This window comes from Plutella xylostella, chromosome 29, assembly GCF_932276165.1.
Source record: "Plutella xylostella chromosome 29, ilPluXylo3.1, whole genome shotgun sequence".
Lineage (NCBI taxonomy): Eukaryota > Metazoa > Arthropoda > Insecta > Lepidoptera > Plutellidae > Plutella > Plutella xylostella.
Window position 1 is genome coordinate 8,144,977 of NC_064009.1, and position 16,372 is coordinate 8,161,348.

The 16,372-nt window shown below is 37.9% G+C and overlaps 2 protein-coding genes across 2 annotated transcripts in view; both read right to left on the reverse strand.

The window, feature by feature from the left end:
* Positions 1 to 3,368: 3,368 nt before the first annotated feature.
* On the reverse strand, positions 3,369 to 10,116 carry LOC105388184 (integrin-linked protein kinase). The gene is made up of 8 exons (XM_048631702.1): positions 9,821 to 10,116; positions 9,024 to 9,189; positions 8,309 to 8,493; positions 7,840 to 8,009; positions 7,096 to 7,241; positions 6,180 to 6,407; positions 5,457 to 5,645; positions 3,369 to 4,431 (listed from the first exon to the last, which is right to left on the reverse strand). The coding sequence occupies exons 1-8, from the start codon at positions 9,907 to 9,909 to the stop codon at positions 4,243 to 4,245; spliced, it is 1,362 nt and encodes a 453-aa protein (XP_048487659.1). The 5' UTR covers positions 9,910 to 10,116; the 3' UTR covers positions 3,369 to 4,242.
* Positions 10,117 to 12,782: 2,666 nt separating this feature from the next.
* The window catches only part of LOC105385764 (pre-mRNA-splicing factor ATP-dependent RNA helicase PRP16), a 66,808-nt gene continuing 63,218 nt past the window's right edge, over positions 12,783 to 16,372 (reverse strand). The window contains exons 19-22 of the mRNA XM_048631848.1: positions 15,089 to 15,230; positions 14,502 to 14,662; positions 13,382 to 13,622; positions 12,783 to 13,014 (exon numbers count right to left, since the gene is read on the reverse strand). Coding sequence (XP_048487805.1) covers positions 12,828 to 13,014; positions 13,382 to 13,622; positions 14,502 to 14,662; positions 15,089 to 15,230 — 731 coding nt within the window. The 3' untranslated portion in view covers positions 12,783 to 12,827. The remainder of the gene's footprint in view (positions 13,015 to 13,381; positions 13,623 to 14,501; positions 14,663 to 15,088; positions 15,231 to 16,372) is intronic.

The following is a 16,372-nucleotide window of genomic DNA, read 5'->3' on the forward strand; positions in this document are numbered from 1 at the left end:
TTACGATTTAAGGTGACGCATATTAAGAAGGCTCTAACATGAAAATTATTTATGGCTGCCTTCAATTAGACAATATTTACTAAATTTCTATCTAAAAATCAGTTTTCTCTTATTTATAACTTGTTTTTTTTTTGGTTTATGCAAAATAGGGCTAGTAGAAAGGTTCTGACGAGAAAGGTCTCTATGGCTTTTATAAAGAAGACAAAATTTACTTATGTTCTACTTTTAATTCAACTCTCTAGGTCTCATTGGTGCAAAGATACAGGTTCTGAAATGTCTGATATTTTGTTCGAAAAAAGTGTTAGTAATAATGTATGCCATTTGTGACTTACTAAAATTTACGGACGAAAATTGTCCTTTGCTGACCATTTCAAAACCTAGTAAGCGCCATTGACCATTTTAAAACCTAGTAAGTCATTTTCACTTACTGTGTTTTAAAATGGTTGGTGGCTCTTACTATGTTTTGAAATGGTTTTCGTGGCATTTTTGATTTCGCAGGGTGGAGTTACTAGGTTTTTAGAAATTTTATTTTCGTTTCTAAGCGGTTTTTTGATATTCTGACAATGCAGTTTTGTGCGGAATCGCCTAAAATAATATATAAATCAAAGACCCGTTTTTTTTTAAAGTTGGCGGTTACTGTGTTTTGAAATGGGACAGCCGTAGTCCTATAAAGTTTTCAGTTACATTTTACAAATTAGCTTGTATCTCGAAAACCGTAAGAGATATCGAAAAAATAAGCAAATTTTCACCACCCTCTAGGTATCTACACCCCCACTAAAAACTTTTTTCTGAAGTTGTGAAATTAAATTTGTCTGGAAGAAATCGTTTTAGGACATAAGCCATAATACCAAGATTTTTCTATTAGATAGTCGAGTAAAATTTAACTTTTTTGTAAGTAGGTATGATGATGAATTAAGAATTTTTGCGGCACCACTGTAGCCCTCTTACGGAACCCCTGGTCTCCACGGAACAGTAATAGGGAACCGCTGCACCTATCAGGACATGATTTTCTCATTTTCCTTGAGCACTTAGTTATGAGTTTCGATATGATTATCGATAAAATTATCAAGACAGAAGCAGATTTGACTAATTCGCTTTTATCTCGAAAACCGTAAAGCTGCGTACACACCGGGCCAACGAACGGCCAACGAAGGATATTTATCGTTCGCTAGCGTTGGCTCCGCATGTTTGTTGGAGTTCGTTAATACGTCCAAATACAATTAGTGCTCGAACGAACGTTCGTTGGCACTGGATTCCGGTTCTTTTTCTCTTTAATTCGCAATTTAATCATGGACGACGATAACATCATTATTATCGCCGTTACTCCATTCTTTGTTTTTCTGCATGATCTAAATGGGAGGAAATATCCAAGTAATAATCAAATTGGACGTCTACACGCTACGCCCACTTGCTTCAACTGAGCGTTCGTTCGTTGGCCTTCGGCGACCGTCCAAACAGAGTTTGTTCAAATAGCTCGATTTCTTTGATGTTGCCGCCACGCTTCGGATCGCCGGCACAGGCCAACGAGCGATCGTTGGCATTCGCTAAGCCGTCCAGATTGAACCAACGAAGGCCAACGAAACCCGTTCGTTGGCCTTCGTTGGCCCGGTGTGTACGCAGCTTAAGAGATATCGAAAAATTAAGCAAATTTTCACCACCCCCTAGCTATCTGTATCCCCACTAAAAACTTTTTTCTGAAGTTGTGAAATCAAATTCGTCTGGAAGAAATAGGTTTTCGACATAAGCCTCCTTTACACTGTACAAAAAAAGTAGGCAGTATGGAATTATTCCTTACCTTTTCCATTGAAAGAAAAAAAGACTCATAGTTTACCTACTCTATGGTCAAGTCAACTACTGTCACTGTCAAGTGTCATGATCGTCTTGTCAAAGAAATGAAATGAAATCAACTTGCCATGTAAATAAAACTAAACAAATATTTAATATAAATCATTTTGAAATTAAACCTGTGACCTCTGAAGTATAGGACTAAATTTCCTCTGCAAATCGTCAGCAATGGATGTGAAGAAACTGTTACAAACGAACTCTTTGCCCAACATAGTCGATGTGGAGTGGAAAATGGAAGCCGTGACCAATACCCCGGGCGTTGGATCAGACAACTTGCAATACACTGTTGTGTTGAAAACGGATGTGGGAAAAGATGTTCGCTTCACGTGCGGAACCCAAGAGCTGCAAGATTTGGTGTACAAACTAAAGGATTTAGTCAGACATTGTGATAAAGTCAAAAGCGAGTTAACCTAATTATTGCTATGAGTTTATATTGAACTGAATACTGAAGCAATTACTACTGAAAGCTGTTGAAAGATTTAGTGCCAGATAAGCTTAATTTTCTCAATACTTTACTGTGATATTAATTTCCATTGACATACAATATAAGTTTTCAAAGATCATACTTCTTTTTATTTAATTTCCATTATTCTTATTCCTTTTGACACGGGCTATCCATATCCCTACAATGTTTTGGAGAATATATAGCCCGGCATTACCGCGAGAGAAAAATACCACTTATCACTGAATATAGATTGATAAACACAAGTGGTTTTTTTTTTCCCTTGTTAGGCCATTAGCAAAGATTGTAAGTACAGAATCTTTGGCAATTTTTTGCAAAAGATTCTGTACAACCTTTTTAGTTGTATGGAACCATACATTTTAGTCACGTCAGCAATCACATACTTTATTGAAATACAAGTCAATGCTCATATTCATGTTGTTAACTAGCATAAATGCTGACGAAAAATAAGTGGCAAGAGGTAAAGTAATAGGAAGCAGACCTAATAAAAAATACGAAATGAAAATACGAATTTCGTTTAGTACTTTATTACAAAAAGATTAGTATATTACACAACTTTATGAAAGCTGCTCGCAATTCACATTGAAAAATATCTGTGTTTTGTTATCTAGACACCAAAATAATATTATATTGTATAACTTATTCCTAATTTTATTAATTTGTAAGGCATACATTTTTTTTCTTAAGAATATTTAAAATATATCTATATAGTATTTACAACTTTGTTAAATTAACTGTAGGTTTATTTATACATAGGCATAACGCAAACTCTACTAACGAACAGTAGAAAGACCTGGTTACAGTTAATTTAACCAAGTTTGACAAGGCAGTGGTGTAAGGCACTCTGTTAAAAAAGCAGTATAAATAATATAATAAGTATACTGTATACGAAAATAATTTTAGTATGCATACACACCTACAACATTTATCATTTCTTACTTTAAAAATACATGTTTAAAATGAATGTGGAGATTCAAATGATAAAATAATAAATGGTGTATGAAAATTATCTTAGCACAACTCTTCTTAGGGCCAAATAGGTGTTTATCTCACCAATTAAGCCATTATATTTTGAACTTTATTATAAGGGGATAGTGCTGCGGCAATGCAGCATGTGTATCGCTAGAGACTCTACTTCGTCGTACAAATACGCGTTTAGTTTTATCTAACAAAAAAACATTTCATTACGTCAACACTATACTTAGCAATTTAGAAAACCAATCTCACCATAATTGATTATCTAAAAACAACACATGACAATACTGCTAGTTACATAAATTAGGACAACACATAACATCTACATAGTGTAGAAAACAAAAATTCATTAGTACATACATTTTGAAATAACTAGTCACTACTTGCTCTACAATCTCTTTAAGTGGGTACCACTATCAACATCTAAGGCAAAATGCCTAAATAATTTTGTTCAGTTTATAACAATCAATTAGCTATTTTCTATTGTTGGATACATATTATTAACACATTACTATTGTAGTAAATAATGGCACATAATAAAGGCACACATATACATTTATACATTGGCTTTGAAAAAAAAAACACTTTGTGTACAATCATTTGTTGGAATCCATTTCATACATAGTTAAAATATGTATAATTAGTTATTATAACAAATCGAGCCCTTTAGAGGTATTAATTTTTTTAGTAATCTTTGTGTAAAACGTAATTAACATTCATTATAAGTCGCACAGATAAAGAAACAATATGAAAATGGCGGACTGACTCATGCTATCTCAGGCATCTCCACCTATTCATAAATCTGTCAACACTCCCTCCTACTCCCAATTATGTAACGGCCGCCATTTTAATTTAGTTACTTTAGTTCTACCTACACGGCTTTGGCACCAAAACAAAATACAAACGTCAAATAATAAAAAAAACAATCGGCAAAGATTCCACGGTCCAAACAGCCAACCTTAACGTTTCATTTTCTCAAGAATGGGCAGTATCATTTCGAAGGACGGTCTCTTGCCTGGGTCTTCGTTCATGCAGATTTTGATCAGTTTCGCGATGTGGGGAGAGACGCCGGGGGGTATGGACACTCTAAGGCCTTCTAGAGCTATCTTCATGCCGCATTCCATCGGCGATAGGTCTGCGAACGGCACCTGGAATAGAAAGCATGGTTTTATAAAGGCTATGTTTATTAGCTATAGCAGTAGAAGTAATAAAAATGATTTTAAAGGGAGGATGAGTATTGAGTATCCTTTAATATCATAAATGCGAAATTTTATGAGTAGGACGTTTTTTACTCTTTCACGGGAAAACTGATAAATCGATTTTGACGAATTTTTATAGGAAGGAAGCTGAAACCCTGAATTAGCAACACATGGTTTTATCCCTAATTTACAAGGAAAACTTTTACCAGAAAAGTTTAAGCTCTTCCAGAGCTATTTGATAGCGCTAAACATCTATTCTACGTGTGTTTAGAAGGCCGTCGCTATTTGGATTTGCCTACCTTCTCTAAAACATATATAGGTAGCTGCTCAAATCCAATTTTGAACGCGATCTGTTTTTTTTGGTACAAGAGAATGTTTTCAAGTTTGGTCGGCTACGATGAGACGTGACAGTGACAGCGGCAGCGCTCACCTCCCTAGTGGCCAGCTCCCACAGCAGCACGGCCAGGCTCCACATGTCGGCGGCCTCCGCGTTCCTCTTGCCCGGAGCCTTCAGTAGGGCTTCGGGGGACATCCACGCCGGCTGGTACACGCGCCGCGAGACTAGCCGGGACGTGGGGTGTGGCTAAATGAATCTCACTCAGCATGTGCTGAATAGCAATCTATAGGGCGCTGGTGATTTTGCCAGAACCACTAGATTCATTTGTTACTAAGCTAACAAAAACGCGAGATAATCGAAAACATAGAAACAACTAAGAACCTGCGTTTTTTGAAACCGGTTAAAAAAAGTTTTTGTCATGTTTGCTTCCGAAGATATCGAAGCTAGGAATAAACCAAAATAACCTAGACAGCCTTATCTATTCACCATCATTATGGCATATAAGCCAGCCACACCGGCTGATAACACTGAGGCTTTAAGAATCTCGGCGCTTTTTAGCTACCATAGCTTTAAACTACCCAAATTAAAGACCTCTTTTTCAGCTGTTATAATCAATGGAAGGTTCTAGAGCGCTCACCTCCCTAGTGGCCAGCTCCCACAGCAGCACGGCCAGGCTCCACATGTCGGCGGCCTCCGCGTTCCTCTTGCCCGGAGCCTTCAGTAGGGCTTCGGGGGACATCCACGCCGGCTGGTATACTCGCCCCGCGGATGAGAAGGAGAATTTCGCGTCCGCCATGTTTATGCGGGCGGTCAGGTCTTCGTCGATCTGTTGGGGGTTAGATGTTGTGTGAGTAAATAGATAAATGATAATGGATTCATTGATTTTTTTTGGGAAGTTTAAAAAGTATGATATTTTATGGTTATGGCTGTTTTGTCTTGAGGCCATGGAGGTCTTTAAAAGATTTAATTTTTTTCGAAACTCAAATATGACTTTTGTCGAATAACAAAATTCCACCTAACATACCTAGAAAAACGTAGCTTAGCCGGAATACCCTACTCTCAATATGATCACAGTACCTAATGCATCATCTGGCAGACTTACCAATCTAGACCAAAAAATATAGGTATTAATTAACAAAAAACCACTCACCATAACATGCCGGCTATTCAGCTGATAGCTCGGCAGTATCTTATCTCTGTCCAGCGAGTGCAGATACGCCATGCCTTTAGCCACGTCCGTAGCCAGCCTCATCGCAACCCCGCATCAAAGAAGCTCCTTCATATTATATGTAGGTACAGCGTGAAAATTTATCAGTGTACTACATAAAAAAAAATCCACCTTATTTAGAAATCCACTCACCATAACATGCCGGCTATTCAGCTGATAGCTCGGCAGTATCTTGTCTCTGTCCAGCGAGTGCAGATACGCCATGCCTTTAGCCACGTCCGTAGCCAGCCTCAGAGCCGCGCCGGCGTCCACGACGACCCGGCCGCCGCCGCCGCCGCCGTGCAGGAGCCCGTATAGGGAGCCCCACGACATGTATTGGGATATGACGACTAGGGAGGGCGGGGAGATGCAGCAGCCGACCTGGGGGTAGAATTATCGTTTTTTTGTATAACTTTTTTTTGCGGATCTTCTTCATTTATAATATGGATTAATATTTTAAGCAGGTACTTTTTGTTTTACATCTTTTTTATATTAAACTAGCTCTAGCTCATCACACTGCAAGTATAAAACAAGTAACTTTAACACATCAAATCCCGGGAAATAGGAAACAATTAAAAATCTATTGTTTCTAGTGTCAAAATGGGTCAGGGGGAAGTAAGTGGTAAATAGTGTGAACAAAACCCTTTTAGTTCTCATTGGATGTCGGTCGCTATTGGTCGTTTGTGCAGCAAGGCTTTGAATCCTCTGTTATGAACCTACTAATATTATAAACGCAAAATTTAATTTGGATGTTTGTTACTCTTTCACATAAAAACTACAGAACTGATTTTCATGAAATTTTGTATGTAATGTAGAGAGCTGACATTACTAACTGAATCCAACTTTGTATCACGGTATACCCACGGGAAAAGCTTTTAAGTCAAATCAAAGATCGCAGGCAACAGCTATATCCCATTCCACGGGGAAAGACATCTGATAAAAACAAAAACTACCCTTATTCAAATGTTTTAAGCGTTCTGTCAGATATCTTTCCCCGTGGAATGGAATATACTTTGTTTATAAATGTCTATTCATAATAATCATTCATAGTAATTATATGTCAACTCACCACAGGCAGTATATTGGGGTGCGAGAAGATCCTCAACTTGGGGAACTGTTCATTGAAGTCCCGCTGGACGCGCGGGGTGCACTCCCGGACTGCCAGGATCTTCGCCACGATGTCGTTCTTTTGCCAGCGCCCGCGCCAGCTTTCGCCTAAGGGTGGCAAGCGGGTTAATTACTGGTTTATATGTATAGACACACAAACACACGGATAAAATTTAATAGAATATACATAAATACTAGGACAATATAAATATAATAATAAATATGTGGGGACATCTCACACACGGCCATCCGACCCCAAGCTAGGCAGAACCTGTGTTATGGGTGTCGGACAGCTGATATATCTACACAAATACATAGATAGATAGATACTAAATATAAATATCAACACCCAAGACACAATAGAATAGTGTTGCAAAAAGGGTTTTCTAAGCCGATAGGGCATGACTCAACGCAAAATTCTATAGATAATAGAAAGTACCGCTTTTGCCACATCAGTGTAAGTTTTTAAACAGATATCCCCCTGGCACAAAAAAGCGCCTTGACAACGTATCGTTCAAGTTGCGAAACTTCAGTTCTGCGCATCAAGATTTTAAATTCACTGTACTAATTCCAAAACGGGGATAAGTCTACGCGATCTATCACGTGAGAACAAAATTAAATGTAAAACTAATCGTCTCTTCTCCTCATCCTCTCACTAACCCTGAATTACAGTCGTAGTCGTGAGCATAAATATAAATAAACAAACCGGAGGGAGTAACAGCGATCCTAGTATGCAGCGCGAGCTCGTTGATGTTGATGCCCTTGTGTCTAGACAGCGTGGCGTCGCGGCTGCGAGTCTTCAGTCCCAGCCAGGACTGGTCCTTGAACTGGATCTTCTTCATGTCTTGCCCTTGTTGGGTGGCCATCTCGTGGAGTCTGGGGGGGAAAAAAAAGGTAAGTTGGAGTTTAGACCATGAAAATGGCGGACAAACGTAACGGGCGCCATACAGTAGCCACCCTGCAATTAAAGCAATATCAGTAAGTATTCGTTTGTTTGTAAGAACCCTAGCTATCCTATTTACCCTACAAGAGCTTGATATCAGTATTCTTGTATTTTTGCAGAACTCCTGTAGGCCTCTTCAAGAACCCCTGTGTCCTCGGAACACTAATTGCGAACCACTGTTTTAGCCAAACATTGCTTCAATATTTATCATGTTACTAAAGTAACCACTCACCTCTGCACCAGCTGTCCCCTAGTCTTATCCAGCGGGGTGTCTCCATCCTTGTTGGCCAGCGAGATGAGCGCCCCGGCCAGCAGCAGATCCTCTGCGATGGCGGAGTAGCCCCAGAAGCATGCATAGTGGAGCGGGGTGTTGCCATGCTCGTTTGTGAAGTTCACATCTACCCGGTTTTGGAGGAGCTGTGGAGAGGATACAATTGAATTATGAAAAGTTGTATTCCTTTGATTTATTAATGACTAGCTGTTCCAGCGAGCTTCACTTCGGCTTCTTTTTATCGCGGTGATTAACAATCCAGGGCTTAGCTAACTTCATACCAAATTTCGCTAAAATCAGTTCAGCGCTTTGACATGAAGAAGTAACAAACATACACACATACTCACAAACTTTCGGCCACACAACCAACAGATGGCACTAAAAGCGCAATACACAGAACATGTCATTGTATGGAACCGAAGCAAATTACTTTGAAAAGTATGAAAACCTACATAAAAATACAAAGCCGCTTCCGCATTTATAATATTAGTAAGGATTTTAACTGTCTGCCTAGCTAGACAGCTCATTTTTATGGAAAAAAGCAGTGGAAAACTACAATAAGTTGAGATTACTTTAAATTGCAGTGTACTGGTCCCTGCACTATCACACTATCACTAAGACAAGAGAAGTATAAAGCAAAGTTGCTTAACAAAGAAACCTTGAATCTTGAACTTACTAGATGCACAATAGGTCTATGCCCATGCGCAGCGGCAAGGTGCAGCGGAGTGTCATCCCCCATGTTGGTGACATTGATGCGAGCTCCTCGGCGGATCAGCATCTCAACGATCTTGAGGTGCCCCTCCTTGCAGGCCCAGTGTAGAGGACTGAAGCCATGGTCGTCACTAGAGAATCATAATTTAGTTAGTGTTATAAATACAAAAATCAACATTGAAGAACAGAGCATTTGTGATAGACTTATTTTGTCTTTGTTTGTATAATTGGATGCATCCTCTTTAAATTGCGTTATTACGAATGAGATAAGGGATTTAAGGATAATGTTCAGTAAATGTAATATTAATGTAAACTTTTAAATTTTGGGTGTATTGCTGAGCTGCATCCACAAGTATAATCTTTGCTTCTATTAGGTATTAAAGATGAGTTTTTTTTGTAATCATTCAACCCATTGTTATTTAGGCTATATCACACTCTTCTATGATCGTATAATTCATAGAAAAATAGTACCAAAGTACGTAAGTACATTTATTTAAACAAAATAATGCTGTGAGTAGACATCCTCATAATCATAGTATTCTTAATATTGATACAATCTAGCACTCTCAGCAGTCTTCGGTGGTTGGAATAGGGATTGGCATCTATTTTGGTCAGGTCTCAGCACATCTGTAGCTTTTTGACACATTTTACTAGGCCATGACCACGGAATGTAGGCGTAGCTACCTGTGGCCTTATACGGAACATCTGGACGTATTTCCAAGAAATTTCGTGATTTATGCACAGGGAATATTGTGTACTCACCCCTGATTCATGTCATGCTCGGTATCATCGAGCCAAACCCTCACTTGTAGGGCATTTCCTTCACGACACCACTGAAATATATCTTCCATGTTTTTGTTGAATTATTGCACAGAACACTGAATAAATAGGCTTGTAAAGATAGCGGGAATATTAGTAGACGCGTACAATACAATGAAATACGTATATAAGTTCATTTAAAGAAAATAAACATAGAAAATAAGTTAATAAATACACCCTTGTGTACGACTCATCATTTACAAAATTTGACGTTTCGCAATCACCAAAAATAACATATAACCCGACCAAATAAAGATGGTTTTTATAAAGAACAAAATGTATGATTTCAGAACGCTACCACATATGCATTTCCTAAATGTTGGCACTACTGATTGTGACCTAAGCTCCCTCAGAACAATAACGACCTAGGCTTGGACAAAGAACCGTAGACGGAGTCTAGTGAATGTGATAGATGGAGGAGTACACAGGTTTGTTACCATCATAGAATAACTAAGTACTAGTACTAGAATAGAATAACTAAGTACTAGTACTTAGTTATTCTCAGTGGCGGATTTACAAATTTGCCGCCCGTAGGCCATTAAATTTTTGCCGCCCCTACTGAGTTTTGAAATTCAATAGTTAAATCCTGTTATTAGATGATCGTAAACTTAATGATATATTTCTGTCATTGACTCGATTATTTTTGCAACCCGCTATGTATTGAAAGTTTAATTTTGACCTAATAAGTTTATATATGTCGCAGGCATCTGGTTGAATCTCCTTTTTGGTTGAATCACTAGCCCGTTCATTGGATGGCGCTATCCAATTGTATGACTAGGCCGAACGTTGATTGTACAAGCGTCACAAAACGTCCAACTAGTCAGCTGACTTAAAATCAGTCAGGTGGTGAATAAAACAAATATGGCGTCTATCAGCTAACAGCTGACACAAAAAGCACCTATATTGTTAGTTTTATGCAAATAAATTAGCTTTAAAGTGCGTTATTTGTGTTAAAATAGTGTGACAACATGGATTTACCTATTATTAGGCCGCAAGCGGATAGTTTCAATAAAAAATACGTTTATTGTTATTGTTTTTTAGTTAATTTGTGAGATAAAAGCTTTGTAACATAGTCTTTTTGTTGACTCTTGTCTGGTCATGTTCACCCTAACCAGACATTACAAAGTTGCTATACTATATCCCATTCAACGAATTCGCTGAATGACGTTCAGTCAAGACGTCGAACGTTACAATCAACGACTTGACGAGTTGTCCTTTAGTCATACAACTGAATAGCGCCATCCAATGAACGGGCTAGTGGTTCAATCAAACAGGAGATTAAACCAGATGCCTGCGACATATATAGACTGTTAAAGTCAAAACAAAAAAAACCCGACTTTAAAGCGCTTTAAAGACTTAAAATCTCTGTAACGGTTCATTCTCTAACCCTAACAACTCTAACCAAACATTGTTTTTGTTCAATATGTTTATTACACTTAACAGTTTAAAAACAATACAATCAATTTCTATTAAAATATGTAACAATTTCAAATAATTTTACATTACTTATTTCCTTCGGCGATTTTAATTTTGCAAAATTATCAATGAAGTATACTGTCATATCAAATCTTTTTCATGAGTTCTGACTATGCACAAAATAGATTATTAAGCTTTTCTTGTCTTAAAGTATAGATCTTAGATAGTACACCCATAACACAGGTTCTGCCTAGCTTGGGGTCGGATGGCCGTGTGTGAGATGTCCCCACATATTTATTTATTATTATTTTATTTATTTATTATTTACCCCGTTTTTAAGCAAGAAAATTTGTCACCGGTGTGCACAGTGTCATGCGAAATGCTATATCAGTTTTGATAAATATGCTCCAAATTATTATTTTTTCAATAAAAAAGATAGACTTTGTAATAATCCAGAATCTGGTTTTACCGAAATTCTTTCAGAATAAACGTGGCATTGAAAGTTTAAGCATTCCTTAACTAAATCAGATTCTAAATTTTTAGGATATTTTTTTTCCAACGAAATGGCTTTTTCTGTTAGGGTCGATGCTAACAATTCACTCATTTTAGTTGGAAAAGAAAACTTCTCGTTTAACTCGTGTAAAGGCCTACCCTTTTGCCATTTCTCTAACTCGGAAACGGGCCGATCTACATGGTAATAAAACAATATTAGGTACACGAAGTTGTGGAGAGATGGTGCCCGTGCTAGGCTCCGAAGATCATGTGTTACGAGTTTTTTATTTTATTTTTATTGAAACGCTATTAGAATATTTTAATTATTATGGTCACATAAATACAAAAGTATACCTCAGTATATATTACAGTGCGTTTATTAATCGTTTATTTAAATATGGACTATGTACAGTTGTACCAGTACAATTATAAAAAAAACTGTTAAATTTTTTTTGTTAAATTTGCCGCCCCTCGAAATCTGCCGCCCTAGGCACTGGCCTTTTTGGCCTATAGGTAAATCCGCCACTGGTTATTCTATGGTTACCATACCATGCAAGTTCTTGGAACCACCTATGAGATTAGCCAGTCCGATTAGTGTCAGTGATTGTTTTTGTTGTGAGTGACTGGTAGCAAAGGTGTTCCGTGGTTATATTAGTTATATACCACCCCTCCATGGAAAGAGGGAGCATTCTCCGATCAAGCTGGGAGGTTTAGCTTGATAGGTGTGCTTCCATGCCTTCTGTCGGTTGTCTTGTACATCTTCACAGGATAAGGATATATCTTCACTTGTAAGTTTGTGAGTATCTCGGAAATTATTTTTTTTTTTCTATGATCTCCGAGTACCTACCCACCAAGTGAGTATCGAAAATAAATATAATAGATGTCATCACTAACATTAGCACAGACCGCTTATTGACTAGTAAATTATGTTATCCGTCAGTCGTCGAAATTATTTAGCATGACTATAAGTAGCTATCTAGGTTGAATTAAAACAGCATACACTCTTAATCCTACAAACGTTTATTGTCATCACAAAATCATGCTACAATCCTAGTCTATGAGGCGTTATCCTCGGCGTATTGAACCCGGGGGTAGCTATCTCTTGTTTGATCGGCACATCTTCTTCTTTCTTCCTCTTGTTTTCCGCCATCTTGATTTCTGCTTGCCGCATCTCTTCCTCCATTCTCTGTAGGTGCACGGCCGCCTCCTTGCGTTTGTCGCGATTTGATCTGTGAACGAAATTACATATATATTATAACATTATACTATATGTGGGATAAATATCTGCTCCGGCCGGGAATCGAACCCGGGACCATCGGCATAGTAGTCACAGTAACTAGCCACTACACCATTCGGTCGTCTAAACAATAGTACTTTTCGAATGAGATTAAACATGTTCAAAATGACCGTCTGTGTGACTCCTACATTTTACATAATATGCACAAAATGAACAGCATAAACAAACCTTACCTCCTTTCTCTACACGTAAAAATACAAAACCTTATTTTTCATAAAAAGGTAAGTAACTACTTATGAAAACTTATTTCTCATAAAAAGTTCTAAAACTTATCTAACAAAAAGTTTGCATCCACTTACTTGCCAGTCTCCTTCACAGAGAAGAACATTGGTCCCAGCTCAGCCAACCATCTCCCATCCACCGCCGTCACACAATGCATATACTCTTTGCTGGTCATCATCAACTCATGATAGACCACATAATCAGGGGAGTTGCCCAGACCGAAGAGTGCCGATGTCGGGTGCAGATGGCAAGGCATTCCGGTTCGACAGTTCACGTATTCGCCTATTCCTTTCAGTCTGGCTGCTTGCTGGAAGTATGCTGTTGGGAGAAGGTTTGTGGTTAGTTCTTTTTTGTCTTTTAACAATAAATGGGGGTTGGATCGCTAATGTGAGGTTTTAGATTGTAATAGTATTCGTTACGTTTATTACTTTCTGTTAATCTGTTAGTAGAGATACGCATGCTGGCGTTGCTACAAACGAATAAAGGGGTCATTAATTATGTCATTATTATTACTTCTTAAAGGTACCTACTACACTCACGTGCAAAGAAAAACACCGCCTGGCCCCCATTAAAAAAAATAATGGTAAACATGAACCAAATATTTACGTTTTTAGTTGGTAATATTCTGAGGCACCGTCCCATGTACTTAAATATTGCAGAAGGCCGCATTGAGTTAGTTATTTTCGTTTAGGAGTAATTTGGTGATTTTATCAATGGAATTTTTTCATTGCCCGTCAGTATCTACACTGCATGATGCTGCATGCAGCATGATGACGCTGCATGATGTCCTTCAGCTGCTGTCTCACCTCGCGCACCTTGCGCATCGCTTCTCGCTATAAGCCCGCCTGTTGCAGTGTCTAGCTACTGTTGTGTCTTATATGCGAAGCATATGGGAAAGAGGGTGTCCCACGGTTTGTACTATATGCGAAGCATATAAGGACGAGGGTTTCCCACGCTCTGAGCAACATATGCTGCACATATTATACTTACTGATGACCCAGGCTAGTTAGTATGCGGCTATATAAAAGATTTGAGAAAGAGGGTGTTCTGCGTTCTTTACTGTATGCGAAGCATATAAGGAAGAGGGTTTTTCACGCTCTGAACAATATTCTGCACATACATATTATACTTACTGATGTCCCACCCAGGCTAGCATTCTGCATTATAAAAACTACTAAACGTTTACTCTATATTCACCTGAACAAATACACCTCCGGACAATGTCCCAGTCGGTCCCACAGGACGCCAGCGGCAGGCGCTGAGACTGCATGATGTCCTTCAGCTGTTGCCTCACCTCTCGCACCTTGCGCATCGCCTTCGCGTGCACGAAGTGTTCTGTGCACCATTGGGTTGAGTAACTGAAGAAGAAAAAAATATTAGGTAATATTAGTATGTTAAGAAAATTAAGTTTTATCATTTATTTATTTATTTCAACTGGAACACCAGCAGCTTATACAATATAATTATCATGGTGATCCCATAGCGAAAATTGCTCAGCATGTCGGGTGCATTGATCCTACGGAGAAACGTCACAGTGTATAGAAAAATAAAAATCTTTTTAACTATCAATACATCGGTAAATGGCAAGTTGGGGTTGATGTAGGTATCTACTCCGTGCTAAGTGGCTCTATGTTTACCTCTTTAAGTATTTTTTACGTAGGGTAGTAGGTACATAAATAAAGTCGCAAAGAAGACGAAAAATATTTCGTTAACTTAAAAATAATTATTACAGAAAATAGGTACTATTTTGCTAAATGGATAACAATATAAATAACGTTAATTACTTATTAGCCTTCCACTGGTTGTAAAGATGCAGCAGGGTGAGATGGTCGGACTCCGGCACCTGGAACTTCTCCTTCACCGTGTCCGCCTCCTCCTCCCTGCCCTGGGGTCGGTAGAACACTGTAGGTACCGACAGCATGGATACTGGAAGAGGGGAAATAGATGTGTTAACCGTTTGTAGGGTAGAAAAGTTAAAACAATCAATTGGGTTTCAAATTTAACTTTAGGGTATAAAATTAAAAATACATAATAGTGGGAATATTTCGGTTTAACCGTTTGTAAGGAGGAAAAGTTAACACATTCAATCAAAATAAAACCAGGCCAAAATCTACATATAAATAATTAAGTAAATTGCAAAATCTTCATAGGCCTATTTAAAAACAACATTTCGGAAACTTTTATACACACTTGCAGGGCATAGATGTGTTTTGTTAGGTGGAAAAGTTAAAACTATCAATAATTGTGTTTCGAAATTAACTCTTGTAACATGTACTGTAAAATTAAAAATATAGTGGGAATATTTAGGCCACTGCCGTTTTGTGACTATGACAAGATACAAATTATACAAAAGAGTATAGCTATTAGCTACATAATAATATGGAGCTGACTGTAAAATTTACATAAAGTATGGAGAGTTGTCTTGTCTGTATCTTTGTACTGTCATAAATCGCAATCGCAATAAAATGTAACCACGCAACGCAATAGGACGGTGTAATAATTAATTTTAACATCATTTATTAGCTAAATATCCGTTTACTACCGGCTAATAATAACCGGAGTTAACGTACAAAAATCTGTATGTATGTAAGTATGTTACGCAAGCGAAAACACAGCGCAATTTTTTATCGAACTCAGTAAAATCAAACCATACCGCGATGTAGAGGCACCGCCTACAGAGACATCTGTTATTCATTTTCTGAACTAAAATATAAACTGAAAAAAATATGTAAACTATTAAAGTTATATCGCGAGTACTCATATAGGTTAGGCACCCTTTATTATGATGAAAATAATAATCTGATTAGTCAGATGATTACGATTGCATCAAATATCGATTATATGCGTGTTTTTAAAGTTACTCATTTCCATAACGGCGGTCTTAGACTTAATTTCTAATTTTGACGCTCTCAAACTATAGGTATTTGCTAGCTAAAAATGTCATTTACGGGAACACTCATAGAGTCGAAATTTAATTAAAGAAATAAAGTTTTGACTGCTCTAAAATGAGAATTTCTGCCTCCAGAATCGATATCCATGTACTACTAAAAACCATGTAGGTACTTAAA

Excerpts from the sequence above, each read along its gene's own strand:
- LOC105388184 (XM_048631702.1), bottom strand. The coding sequence starts at position 9,909 with ATGGAAGATATATTTCAGTGGTGTCGTGAAGGAAATGCCCTACAAGTG. Across the intron at positions 9,190-9,820 it reads GAGCATGACATGAATCAGGG|TGACGACCATGGCTTCAGTC; the intron begins GTGAGTACACAA and ends ATGATTCTCTAG. Across the intron at positions 5,646-6,179 it reads TGAATAGCCGGCATGTTATG|ATCGACGAAGACCTGACCGC; the intron begins GTGAGTGGATTT and ends AACCCCCAACAG.